At 45.4% G+C, this 13136-nt stretch overlaps 1 protein-coding gene across 1 annotated transcript in view; it reads right to left on the reverse strand.

Moving 5' to 3' along the window:
* The window catches only part of DIAPH1 (diaphanous related formin 1), a 164937-nt gene that overhangs the window by 99552 nt on the left and 52249 nt on the right, over positions 1-13136 (reverse strand). Inside the window, exons 5-11 of the mRNA XM_075131417.1 lie at positions 8642-8772; positions 8357-8443; positions 6861-6924; positions 5751-5890; positions 5457-5565; positions 5067-5177; positions 2148-2266 (exon numbers count right to left, since the gene is read on the reverse strand). Of these exons, the coding sequence (XP_074987518.1) occupies positions 2148-2266; positions 5067-5177; positions 5457-5565; positions 5751-5890; positions 6861-6924; positions 8357-8443; positions 8642-8772 (761 nt within the window). The remainder of the gene's footprint in view (positions 1-2147; positions 2267-5066; positions 5178-5456; positions 5566-5750; positions 5891-6860; positions 6925-8356; positions 8444-8641; positions 8773-13136) is intronic.

A 13136-nucleotide genomic window follows, 5' to 3' on the forward strand; every position in this document is an offset into this window, starting at 1 on the left:
GAGTGGTGGTAGAAAAGGGGAAGCTGTTGGTAGCTCATTCATTCCATGATCACAAGACGGCAAATTTCTCTGTACCCCTCCCTTATGCACCCCCAAACAGTATCCCCAGTCTCCACTTTGGGGATGAGGGCAAAGTCACATGTCTCCCCCACTCCAAGTAACACCTTTACCATTATGCAATGACCCTTTGGCTCCTTCTGCTTCAAGAGACCCTTTTTCGCCCTCAGATCAGCCAACCTAACTTCCCTGGAAACTAAACAAATCTAAGTTTTTAAAAAAAAGAGGGGATTGATGGGAAGAATAAAAATTAGAAATCCATTTCTTTTTCCCATCATTCATGGGGTGAGACATATGAACAGGACAACTTATTCAGTGTGGGGGTTTTCTGTTTGTTTGGTTTGTATAACATTTTCTAGGAGAAAAACAACACAAAGGTGTATGCAACATCACAGGCACAGAGAACTGTACAAAATTATGCAGCCCACTCACACCCCCATGTGCAAGGAGGGAGCCCTTAGTCTCTGGGCCACAAGGCATGCTCACTAGAGGGGAAAGTGAGGGCCCACATACATAACAAATAAATTTGTTAATCTCTAAGGTGCCACAAGTACTCCTTTTCTTTTTGCAGATACAGACTAACACGGCTGTTACACATATATAGAGACACACAAACTCCTATTTCGGGCAGCCCCCAAGGTGGAGGAGCACAAACTATCCTATTGCATGTGGCCAGGAATCTGCTGATTAAAAATTTTAGTGCCTCTGTGTGTTAACACCATAGCCAGTCCTAATGAAGAAAAGCGGCATGTGCCACTTTCCAAGTGATGAAGGTTTCAGTCTCCTGTTAGCAAGGAGGGATCAGTAATCAGCCCTCACCCCTCCAAACAAGGCCTGGACAACCAGCATTTGGCATGACTTCTCCAGCCTAAGTTCTCACGAATAGAGAGATCAACTCTGGTGGGGGATTTTCCATGACATCTGACCTCCAGTTCCTGAGCTCACATCTTTCTCTCTAGGATGTGGAAAAGTTGTTCAGGCTCCTGACAAAATACCCGTCATATCTGTTCCTAAAAACTGCAAGCAATACAATGGTAGAGGTGCAGCTACACATGGCAGATGCTATACCTAAGGGATATATATGCCTTTGTATAAAAAGGGGACATTCCCTAGTACAAGGCTTGATATGGCTCTGTCTAGGTTTTCATTCCATGCTGGATTGATGAAGGAAAATATTCTACTTCGTTTTTGCAAAGCAGCGGTTATTCCAGGTGCCCTCTGGTGGCAAAATCCAAAACAGCCAAATCTTTTGGAAGGATTATATACCTGTTTTGGTAAATGTCAGTAAACAGCAATTTCACTAGATAAGCAAAAACTGACAAAAATATTTCCATTGATAACAGAAATTTACAGTTAGGCAAAATAAGAAAAATGCTGCTTGAAAACTTAATTAGAGTTTGATATTTACTTTGTACATTTTGACATTCGATGTTGACATTTTGTGTTTTAATGGTTATGAAGCTTTATCTTTTTGAATCTCAAAACCTATCACCTGACCTTCACATAATTTCCCATAACTGTGAAAATTTAAATAGATAAAAATTAAAAAATGCTGAAAAATAAACCAATATTATCCATCAAAACTATAAAAAAATAAAAATCAAGTTCTGCCACACCTGCCTATTTATTGCACACAAAACAGGGACAGACAAACTACAGTGTCCATAAAAAGTCAAGTCTGAACAGAAATCCAAAACTAAAGTTTCTGGAAGCGTCAGACAAGCTGCATCCTCCCAAATGACCAGGGTCTGGTCTTCTTCTTTTTGCTAATAAACTGCCAAATCCCTAATAGAGGATCGGCATACCTGCCTGTACTTCGCTCACTGATGTCTTCAGACTTTGTCTGATGGATCAGAGGCATCCTACAATGTATTGGGCAGCTCTGACCCAAACAAGCCCTGGAACCCATGTGACCTAATGACAGCAAGCTGTGCTCGGCCCAGACATTACTTGACCAGAGGAAAGACCATCAACCTCAGTCCCTCTCCCTACATGGAGGTAGGGATGGTACAAAGACTGGCGGTAAGAAACTTCCTGGGGATACTCCTGCCCCAAACGCAACCCCTGCCGAATAAGCAACAGAAGGATATTCCATTTCAATGCGAATGTCCTCAAGGCGGCTCCTGAGGTCTTCAGAATCCTCCTCACCATGTTCTTCAAATACACTCAGCTGTACCTTCAGTTCCTCATTCTCCAGTTTCCGCAGCTCCTGCCAAGAGCATGAGTACATCATAGAGAGGCCATCAGAAGCTATACAGACTCTGGTGGGATCACTTGAGAGCATACAGTTTTTCAGATGGGAGCTAAACAAGGGCTATGTTAGAGCACAAAGGAATGTAATGAGGGGCCAACATACATTAATGTGCAAACAAGTCTGCTGGAAGCCCCAAGAGAGCCCAGGCCAGCATGGAGCCACAGGTAAGAGGCCCACCAGTGATGATATCAATTCACAGTCACAAGAAGATAGGATCATCATACGCTCCAGGAGAGTGCACAGTCACATGGACAGGGCCAGTATACATAAACGGCAAAGGGAGTGTGATCACCATCCAACTGACCCTGGGAGGCTTGGTAACTAAGAGAGAGGAAGCACTGAGCAAGAACAGGGCTGCAATACAGCCCACGTCATTCCTGCAGCAAGGGTTTGAACATAGAACAGCCATACTGGGTCAGACCAATGGTCGATTTAGCCCAGTACCTTGTCTTCTGACCGTGGCCAATACCAGGTGCTTCAGAGGAATGAACAGAACAGGCAATCAATTGTCCCTATTGTCCATTCCCAGCTTCTGACAGTCAGAGGCTAGGGACACCCAGAGCATGGGGGTGCATCCCTAACGATCTTGGCTAATAGCCATTGATGGACCTCTCCTCCAGGAACTTATCTAATTCTTTTTTGAATCTCATTATAATTTTGGCCTTCACATCCCCTGGCAATGAATTCCAGAGGTTGACTGTGCACTGTGTGAAATACTTCTTTTTGTTTGCTTTAAACCTGCTGCCTATTAATTTCAGTGTGTGACCCCGGGTTCTTGTGTTATGTGAGGGAGTAAATAACATTTTCTTATTCACTTTCCCCACACCATTCATAATTTTATAGACCTCTGTCATATCCCCCCTTAGTCATCTATTTTCCAAGCTGAACAGTCTGTGTCTTTTTAATCTTTCTTCATGTGGAAGCTGTTCTAATACCCCTAATAATTTTTGTGGCCCTTCTTTGTACTTTTTCCAATTCCAATATATCTTTTCTGAGATGGGAACACCAGAACTGCATGCAATATTCAAGGCGTGGGCGTACCATGAATTTACATCCTGGCATTATGATTTTACTGTCTTCTCATCTATCCTTTTCATAATGGCTCCTAACATTCTGTTAGCTTTTTTGACTGCCGCTGCACAATGAGCAGATGTTTTCAGAGAACTATCCACAGTGACTCCAATATCTCTTTCTTGACCGGTAACCAGTAATTTAGATCCCATCATTTTGTATGTATGATTGGGATTACGTTTTCCAATGTGTACTAATTTGCATGAATTTCACATGCCCAGTCATCTAGTTTTGTGAGATTCCTTTGTAACTCTCTGCAGTCTGCTGTGGACTTAACTATCTTGAGTAATTTTGTATCATCTACAAACTTTGCCACCTCACTGTTTAACCCTTTTCCCAGATCATTTCTGAATATGTTGAACAGCACTAGCCCCAGTACAGATATCTCTGGTAGACACTGCTTTTGTTGTTTCTTGTCTTTTAACGAGTTACTGATCCATGAAGGGACATTCCCCCTTATCCAGGGGTTCTCAGACTTTTGTACTGGTGACACCTTTCATACAGCAAGCCTCTGAGTGCAACCCCCCTTATACATTAAAAACCACTTTTTTATATATTTAACATCGTTACAAATGCTGGAGATGAAGCGGGGTTTGGGGTGGAGGCTGACAGCTCTTGACCCCCCCCCCCCATGTAATAACCTCGCAACCCCCTGAGGGGTCCCAACCCCCAGTTTGAGAACCCCTGCTCTTATCCCATTACTGCTTACTTTGCATAGTAGCCTTTAGTGAGGGACCTTGCAAGAGGCTTCCTGAAAATCCAAGTACACTATATCTACTTGGTCACCCTTGTCCACAATTGTTGACCCCCTCAAAGAATTCTAATAGATTGGTAAGGCATTATTTCATTTTACAAAAGCTGTGTTGACCCTTCCCCAACAAATAGTGTTTATCTAGGTGTCTGATAATTCTGTTTTTTACTCCAGTTCAACCAATTTGCCTGGTAATTAAGTTAGGCTTGTAATTGCCAGGATTGCCTCTGGAGCCTTTTTAAAAATTGGCATCACATTAGCTTTCCTCCAGTCATCTAGTACAGAGGCTGATTTAAGTGACAAATTACATAGCACACTTAGGAGTTCTGCAATTTCATATTTGAGCTCCTTCAGAACTCTTGGGTCAATACCATCTAGTACTGGTGACTTATTACTGTTTAATTTATCAATTTGTTCCAAAACATCCTCTACTGATAACTCAATATGGAACAGTTCCTCACCTAAAAAGAATGGCTCAGGTATGGAAATCTCCCTCACATCCTCTGCGGTGAAGAATAATAAAAAGAATTCATTTAGCTTCTCCGCAATGGCCTTATCTTCCTTGAGTGCTCCTTTAGCACCTTGATTGCCCAGTGATTGTTTGGCAGTTCGTTTTGCTATTAGTTTTTGAATTTTGCGAGTAGCTCTTCAAATTCTTTTTTAGTCTGCCTAATTATACTTTTTATACTTGACTTGCCAGAGCGTATGCTTCTTTCTACTTTCCTCAGTAGCATTTAACTTGCAATTTTTAAAGGATGCCTTTTTGCCTCTAGCCACTTTCTTTTATTGGGAAGAGCAATATTACTTTGTCACTACCAGAGCCTTTTAACAGTATTAGGTACTTTCAATACGAATACAACTGCTGAGATGGTGGCTGTTGCTTCTCTCATGGAGCATGATGGTGCCCCATAGGAGGAGATGATTGCTTCTTACCGTAAGGATGTGCTGCAACCCAGAACGCATCAGCTCACTTCGAATGTGAACTCGGAAGTCGAGCTCATCAGCAGGGATGATAAGGGCATTGATCAGCTGCATACAGGCTACCTAAAATAGGGAGACAGACAGTTTCTGTATCAGAGTGAGCCAGGTCTCTATCCCCTCATCCAAGACTTCTAGTCAGGCGCTCAGAATGCCCAGAACACTGTACCCATCAACCAGGGAAGTGCTACAAATAGGGAGATATCAAAAAGATGGTATCTTACACCCTCCCTCCTGTATCCTCCTCACTACAGAGAGCAGTCAAACTGCTAGAGTAGACCAATCCTCTCTTGCTCCTCCCCTAGAACAGACAACAGTGCCCACATATACTGAGGGTTGAGGTACCTTCAGTACCACAGAGGTTCCGCCCTTCAGGCCATCCAACAAGGGACCGAATCGCTCCACCTCGTCCACTTCTGCTCGCTCTGTCAGTGCCTCCAGAACCCGCTCATGCCTGAAACAGTAGGAAGAGGGAATCAGCAGCAGTCTCAATTGGGGGTGGGGCGGAAAGGGAAGAGGTATGCATGCGTGTCATCATTGTAAAACAAAGAGACAAGGAGAGAAGTGGGGACTCCAGAGAGGCAAATGAGAGCGACCTCAAGAGAGATGAGTGGTTGAATGAATCCCATAGACACGTACATGTCCTCGGGCTGAGGCAGGATACAGAGAGCTGACAGCAGTTTCACAGCATCTATCATCATGGAAGGGACTTTGGGGTCAACAGCTCTCACCAACAGCAAGATCCCCTCCTCTGTTTCCAGCATTGTCTTGATTCCAAACTGAAGGGGAAAGAAAGGATGAGTTAGTATATTTGACTCAGCTAGCCCACTAAGGAGCATACTGCGAACTGTTTATGCCTCAAACCTGAGACTGCTTTAAGGCTAAAGGGAAGCAACTTCACCACAAACAGTGCAGATGGCAAGACGCTTGTCCAATGTCTGTCCACACATCCCTTCTATTATTTCAGAGGGGAGACCAAGGAAGGACAAGGGGGTAGGAGTTGGGGTGTCCTAAAGGGTCAAAGCCAGCAAGAAGAAAGGTACTTAGTGGGATCCTGACAGGTGTGCATGGATGTGCACAATGAAAGGAGAGTCCCTGTGAGAACAGTATCAGAAAGGAAGGAGTCAAAGAAGCTAGAAAGGAGAGATAGAGATCTCACAGCGTATGTGAGTGAGAAAGGAAGGGTGAAGAGAACCAAAGGGACAGGGGAGTTTAACAGAATTAGTACTAGGTGTCCCAGAATGCCTGCAAATGAGAAGGGAAAGTAGGTCAGCCTGGGGCATGAGTGAGAAAGAGAGAAGGGGAGGCTGGACAGAGGGCAGAGATGTAGAGTACAAACAAACAGCAAAGGAGACAGGGATATTGGTGTCCTCAGAGTGCCCACAGGTGTGCAGAGGTATAGCAGAGAGGAGGACACAGATTGAAGATAGCACAGTACCAAAGTGTCCCCAAATGTCTGAAAGAGAGTATGGCAGGATTGAGAGAAAGTATACAGTGGGCCCAGAAGAAGTAGGAGTAGTACAGGACGGAGGTGGGGGGGAGGGGAGGGAGGCAGAAGTGCACAGGCTGAGGAAGGGGGTGAGAAGCGTGAGTGAAATGTAAGCAAGGGTTTACTGAAGAGTCAGGAGCCTTCATCCCCACCTCCCCTACCACTTTTGGGGATGGCCCCATGCCACCAGAGCAGAGAGCACATGAGGAAGAGGAGGTGGCAATATACGGATGTATCTAGGGAAAGGACAGGGATCTCACCTTGTTGTTCATGAAAGCCTTCAGGCATCGGATGATCTCATGTTTGCTCCGAGTGTCATAGGAGCTGTGAGGAAGGAAAGCCAGCTGATGAATAGTCACATGGAGCATGATAAACGGCATCATGCTTCCCCCAATTAAAGGACAGTAGGCCCACAACTCTCAGGTGGGGCCAGGAGAGGTCTTAGGTGTCCAGTGCTGCACTAAGACTCCAACCCCACACACACACCTGAATTCAAAAGAAACACAGGGAAAAGGCTGCTACATCTCCTGCGGGAAAACCTCCACGCTCATCCCACCATAACCCACCAACACACACACTCCCTACCCAACTTTAGCCTCTGCCCTTTAGCCCCCCCATGAGTCACCCCCACGTACTCATACCTGTTCATCTCACCCCACTAAAGACCTCTTCTGGCAAACCCTAGCCACAAACCACTGCCCCATAACTGAACTGTACTGGAGCAATGCCCCCTCCTCCCCACACCCACACACTTCTGACCATACAGTGAAACCTCCCTGCCCCAATACTTTCTTCTTGTTGCCCCCCACCACCACCTTCAATTAGCCAAACAATATGTATATGCAGTAATAATCCTGTAGCCTCCTCACAAGCCCTTTAGGATTATGAAAGCTTGTAAACGTAACAGGACAGGATCTTACTTGACTCTAGCTATAGAGAGCTATGCATAATAAGTTACCACTTATATAGCTCTTCAGCCACAGACCCCAAAGCACTTCATAAAGATGGGTAAAAGTACCACCATCCCCATTTAATAAATGGGAAAACAGACAGAGGGGGGGTGTTACAGAGCCAGGAAAAGAATCCAGGTTTCCTGCTTCCCAGACTCCTGCCCTAACCATGAAACTTTGATGGATTTGGAGGTGCCCTGTGATAATTTATGAATATTGTATGTTAGCTTGGTGATTGGGGTATTTTCTGTATGACTTTACAGATTTAATTCAACAGGAGTGTGTCTGTAAAAACAGGCAGAAAGGAGAAAGAATAGCTGAAGATAGCCACCACTCAGCACACACACTTGACAGTTGTTAGTGGACAATGCCAGAAACGTTAGCTTTGATGATTGGCTGGCAATGGAGGAACAACCGACAAAACTGGTTGTGACCAGGATGAGAAAAGACCTATGAACACAGAAGAACAAAAGCACTTCTCTCTGTAATGCTTTGTTCCTACTACTAAAATGAACACTCCCCTTGGCTTTAAGAAGGCTGCCTGCTCACTGGACACCACTGGCCATAGACTTGCAGAGGGAAGAACAGCAAGTGCTCAGACTCGGTCTGACCTTAGGATACACAGGATGCTGCTCCCCAGGGCCTGGTCTAAGAGCGGGAAGATTGTGGAAAAAGCTCAAAGTTTGATGGCTGAGGGGCCACACTCAGAGAGACCAGCTAGGGGACAGATGTGCAGCTAACCCTGGAACCATAACAGACACACTTAGTACACTTTATAAATAGCTTCCATTCAGTTTGTCCCTCACCTGGGTGCCTCGTCCTTCTCATCATGGAGCCTTTTTAATATGTCCAGCAGGCAGTTGAGGCCCTCAGCCCCAAAATTCTGTACCCAGCTGTAAGAAACACAACAGAGTCATATTAGCAGCACATAGAAGGACGGAAAGTCACAAAACCCTCAACCACCCCCTGTCCTCTCTCTTCTCTATTCAATCACAATGCACCATCCGCAGCCACGATAAGCAAGCACCTAACCCCCTTGCTTATAGCTTCAGCTCCCTGCCTGATCTCCTTTGCTCCAGCCAGCCCTTTACCTGACAGGATTGTTGTTGAGCGACACTCGCAGAGACTCCAAACAACCGAGCAATTGGGCATCCCTGAGATTTGATTTCAGCTCCTGGATATAAATCATGGCCGACTTAGAGCTCTCCTTCTGACTCATGCCCTACACAGGGAAGAAAGAACAGGCTATTAGGTAAACTAACTGTGGCTGCAGCACCAGGGCATAGAAATGGGTTTTCAAAATGGTATTTTTATGTTGTGTGAGTGGGCACACACATACATGCGCCCTCCATTTCAAAGAGCTTCAGAGTGAAGCTAGCCTAGCTGAAGCATTAACCGCTAAATTAGCTGTAAAGTTTAGTCATCCTCAAAACTTGAAACTACCTAATTTAGTTTAGTGTTCAAAGTAAATATAAGTTATATTTAATTGGCTTTCTCAATATACACTCACGAACACAGACACACAACTGAATTAGAATGTTGGAGTTATTTAAAAAAAAAAAAAGTTTGAAGGTCAGAGGTATTTCATAGTTACATTTCTGATCCCTTACCCTGACCCTCCATCCATCAAGCTTACAGGCAATCAGTACAAGTCATATCAGTAGGCTGTAACTATAGTGGGGGAGGTGGCAATCAGTAGTTGGTGAGTGAGGCAGATTTGGCTCTCCAGCTCCTATAGGAATGGTGCCCAAGTCAGTTCTGTTTGTGGACTATATACAGATGGATAGAAGGGGAGATGTTGGTGTTTGGCACAGTTGTTGGAGACACTGGGCATGGCCACTAGGTAACTCAAGGGGATGGAAGACCACGAGTGCTGATGAAGCTCCCTTGCACTAGGCCCAAGTGTCCTTGGCCCCCCTGCCTGGAGGCACTTGCAGCAGTTATGCTGAGGATCTGCAACAATATGTTGCAGAGTCAGACTGCCTGAAACTAAACAAGGCCAAACAGGGCAGATATGGAAGAACAATATTGAATAAAGCAGCTTTATGTATGGTTTAACAGATGGTACAAAGATCAAGGGAACTAGCTGGTAACCGGATTGGCTGGCTATATGGATACTTAGGGCAGCTTGCTATTGGATAAGTATGCTGAAGAAAGGACGTATAAAAGCCTGTGTAATTTCCAGCTCTGTGTGCAGGATTTGAGATTCTATTCTTCCTGTACCTTGTTTGCAGCTGCAAATAAACTTTTCTGCTTCTCCACCCCATTGTGATTATTGGGTGACGCGTACCGGGCAACGAACCTTGCTGTTGTTCGCCTCTGGCACTGCGTGCCGGCAACACTGCTGATGGATAGGTGAAGCGGAAGAGGACCTGTGTTTGGGCCAGTGGCCCTTTGTACATCAGTGCATTCACATGCTTTTCACTGGAGTATTTCAGAACACAAGTAGGGCCTACCAAATTCATGCTCCATTTTGGTCAATTACACTCATAGGACTTTAAAAATTGTAAATGTTATGATTTCAGGTATTTAAATTAAAATTTTACTCTGTTGTAATTGTAGGGCTCCTGACCAGTGTTCCCTCTAATTTTTCCCACGAATGTGCGGAATGATTTTTATTATGCATACCAATATGGAGGTGATGTGTGACACATCACCTCCATATTTGTGGACATAACAAAATTCATATGGCAGGGGTGGGGCTGCGGGCTCTGGGGTGGGGTTGGGGATAAGGGGCTCGAGCAGAAGGTTGGGGTATGGACTCCAGCTGTGGGTGCAGGCTCTGGAGTGGGGCTGGGGATGAGGCAGAAGGTTGGAGTGCAGGGGGGTGAGGGCTCTGCCTGGGGGTGAGGGCTCTGGGGTGGGGCCAGGGATGAGGTATTTGGGGTGCAGGCTGCCCTGGGGCTAGAGCGGGAGAGGCGACTCTCCCCACCACAGCAGCTCCAGGGCGGGGCTGGGAGAGGGGAGTCTTGGGGGCCCAGCACTAAGGTCTTTGAGATTAGGATTCAATTCCTTGGATCACAAAGGCAGTCATACACTGGTATGAGGTGCCCTCTGTCTGCCTTGTGGAAAAGGTGGGCTGCTGCAGTTTGAATGAATGGGAACTTGTATACGCCCTTTAGTGCCATTGTTAAGTAAAAAGTGTTGCTGTAATTAAGCCTGGAGGCCATTCATACATTCTAAGGCCAAAAGTTGCCATCATTCACCCTTGTGAATAAACCGATTATTGTGCCAGGGATCACATCTGACCAAAAACTGATACTAAACTGGGAGGAGTGGTAGATACGCTGGAGGGGAGGGATAGGATACAGAGGGACCTAGACAAATTGGAGGATTGGGCCAAAAGAAATCTGATGAGGTTCAATAAGGATAAGTGCAGGGTCCTGCACTTAGGACGGAAGAACCCAATGCACCGCTACAGACTAGGGACCGAATGGCTAGGCAGCAGTTCTGCGGAAAAGGACCTAGGGGTGACAGTGGACAAGAAGCTGGATATGAGTCAGCAGTGTGCCCTTGTTGCCAAGAAGGCCAATGGCATTTTGGGATGTATAAGTAGGGTCATAGCGAGCAGATCGTGGGACGTGATCGTTCCCCTCTATTCGACATTGGTGAGGCCTCATCTGGAGTACTGTGTCCAGTTTTGGGCCCCACACTACAAGAAGGATGTGGATAAATTGGAGAGAGTCCAGCGAAGGGCAACAAAAATGATTAGGGGTCTGGAACACATGACTTATGAGGAGAGGCTGAGGGAGCTGGGATTGTTTAGCCTGCAGAAGAGAAGAATGAGGGGGGATTTGATAGCTGCTTTCAACTACCTGAAAGGGGGTTCCAAAGAGGATGGCTCTAGACTGTTCTCAATGGTAGCAGATGACAGAACGAGGAGTAATGGTCTCAAGTTGCAGTGGGGGAGGTTTAGATTGGATATTAGGAAAAACTTTTTCACTAAGAGGGTGGTGAAACACTGGAATGCGTTACCTAGGGAGGTGGTAGAATCTCCTTCCTTAGAGGTTTTTAAGGTCAGGCCTGACAAAGCCCTGGCTGGGATGATTTAACTGGGAATTGGTCCTGCTTCAAGCAGGGGGTTGGACTAGATGACCTTCTGGGGTCCCTTCCAACCCTGATATTCTATGAAAAGAGTACAAGCTTCTGAATCAGCGAAAAAGGTACAGGCATTTCTACTACTAATGCTGTCTGGGTGTCCAGGAGCAGTGGTGATTTCAGCAGGATTTGGAGACCGTTACTCACCTGAGATCAGGGTCAAGACAAGCCCTAATTTCAGCTAGTAACTTGAATTTCTTCCTTCTTCCTGCAACTACAACCTCAATCTTTAGCCAGCTGCATTTTATTCACGTCCTTCATAGTTAGGTGAAGACACTATTAGCGTGTGATGAGAAGGTGATAGAGCTGAGCATCAATAGCATGGTACTGGCAATGAAGTGCACAGTGTTTCATGAGCTCCCCTACAATATAGTAGTTGACATCTCCAACTGGAACTGGCATCAAAAGTACGTAATGTCAATAGCTCCACGTTGGCACATCTTTGCAGTATGGCAGGGGAGGGTTATATTAGAAATGTGAATGAGTAGGTTGGGTGCAAGAGGATATCTGAAGACAGGTGAAAGGAGGATTCACATAAGGAATGAGAGTTAAGGTCAAGGTCTTTTCCTCAAAGATTAGTATTTACAAGAAGAAAGTAAACAGAATCGCTCTCAGCTTGTGATTCTAGCCAATCCTTGAAGCACGGTGTGTGAATTTCTTTAGTTGCCCCAGGCCCAGGATAGGATGCATTCCATAGCAGGACTAGAAAAGCTTTCCCTTGAACTCCTGAGGTACTTCTTCTGTTGCTCCTAGATGAAGGAATCCACCTTCTTCCCTCAGTTGTTTCATGAGATGGGTCACTGAAGCGGGAGCAGGGTGGGAGATTAGCAAGGACTTGAATTATATAGAGTGACCTTTGGTACTAATTTCACAATACCCATTGGTCTGAAGTTATCCCGGCCCATGGTTGAGAAAAATGGGAAAGACAACAACCCAAAATAGGGGTGAGAAGAGGAAGCTCTGGTGGCATCAATGCATGGTTCTTGACATGAACGTCAAACCTGCAGTTTGGAAGATAATGTCAGGCAGGCGGTAGGAGAAGAGGGAGCGGCTCTCTTGCAGGAGATGAGACTACCTCGTATAGTAGTTAGTAGCTCTGCGTTGTTGAAAAAAGGAAGTTCCCTGTCAGAACTGGCTCTACTATCTAGAGGATTTTCTCCTGGTAGTAAGTGTATAGATACCCTAGGACCTCAGAATAGCTTTAGAGTCCTTAGAAGTTTTGGAATAGCCTTCCAAGGGAAGCAATGGGGGCAAAAGATCTATCTGGCTTTAAGATTAAACTCGATAAGTTTATGGAGGAGATGGTATGATGGGATAACATGGTTTTGGTAATTAAATATTCATGGTAAATAGGCCCAATGGCCTGTGATGGGATATTAGATGGGGTGGGATCTGAGTTACCCAGGAAAGAATTTTCTGTAGTATCTGGCTGGTGAATCTTGCCCATATGCTTAGGGTTTAGCTGATCGCCATATTTGGGGTCGGGAA

The sequence above is a fragment of the Caretta caretta genome, chromosome 8 (genome assembly GCF_965140235.1).
Source record: "Caretta caretta isolate rCarCar2 chromosome 8, rCarCar1.hap1, whole genome shotgun sequence".
Classification (NCBI taxonomy): Eukaryota; Metazoa; Chordata; order Testudines; family Cheloniidae; genus Caretta; species Caretta caretta.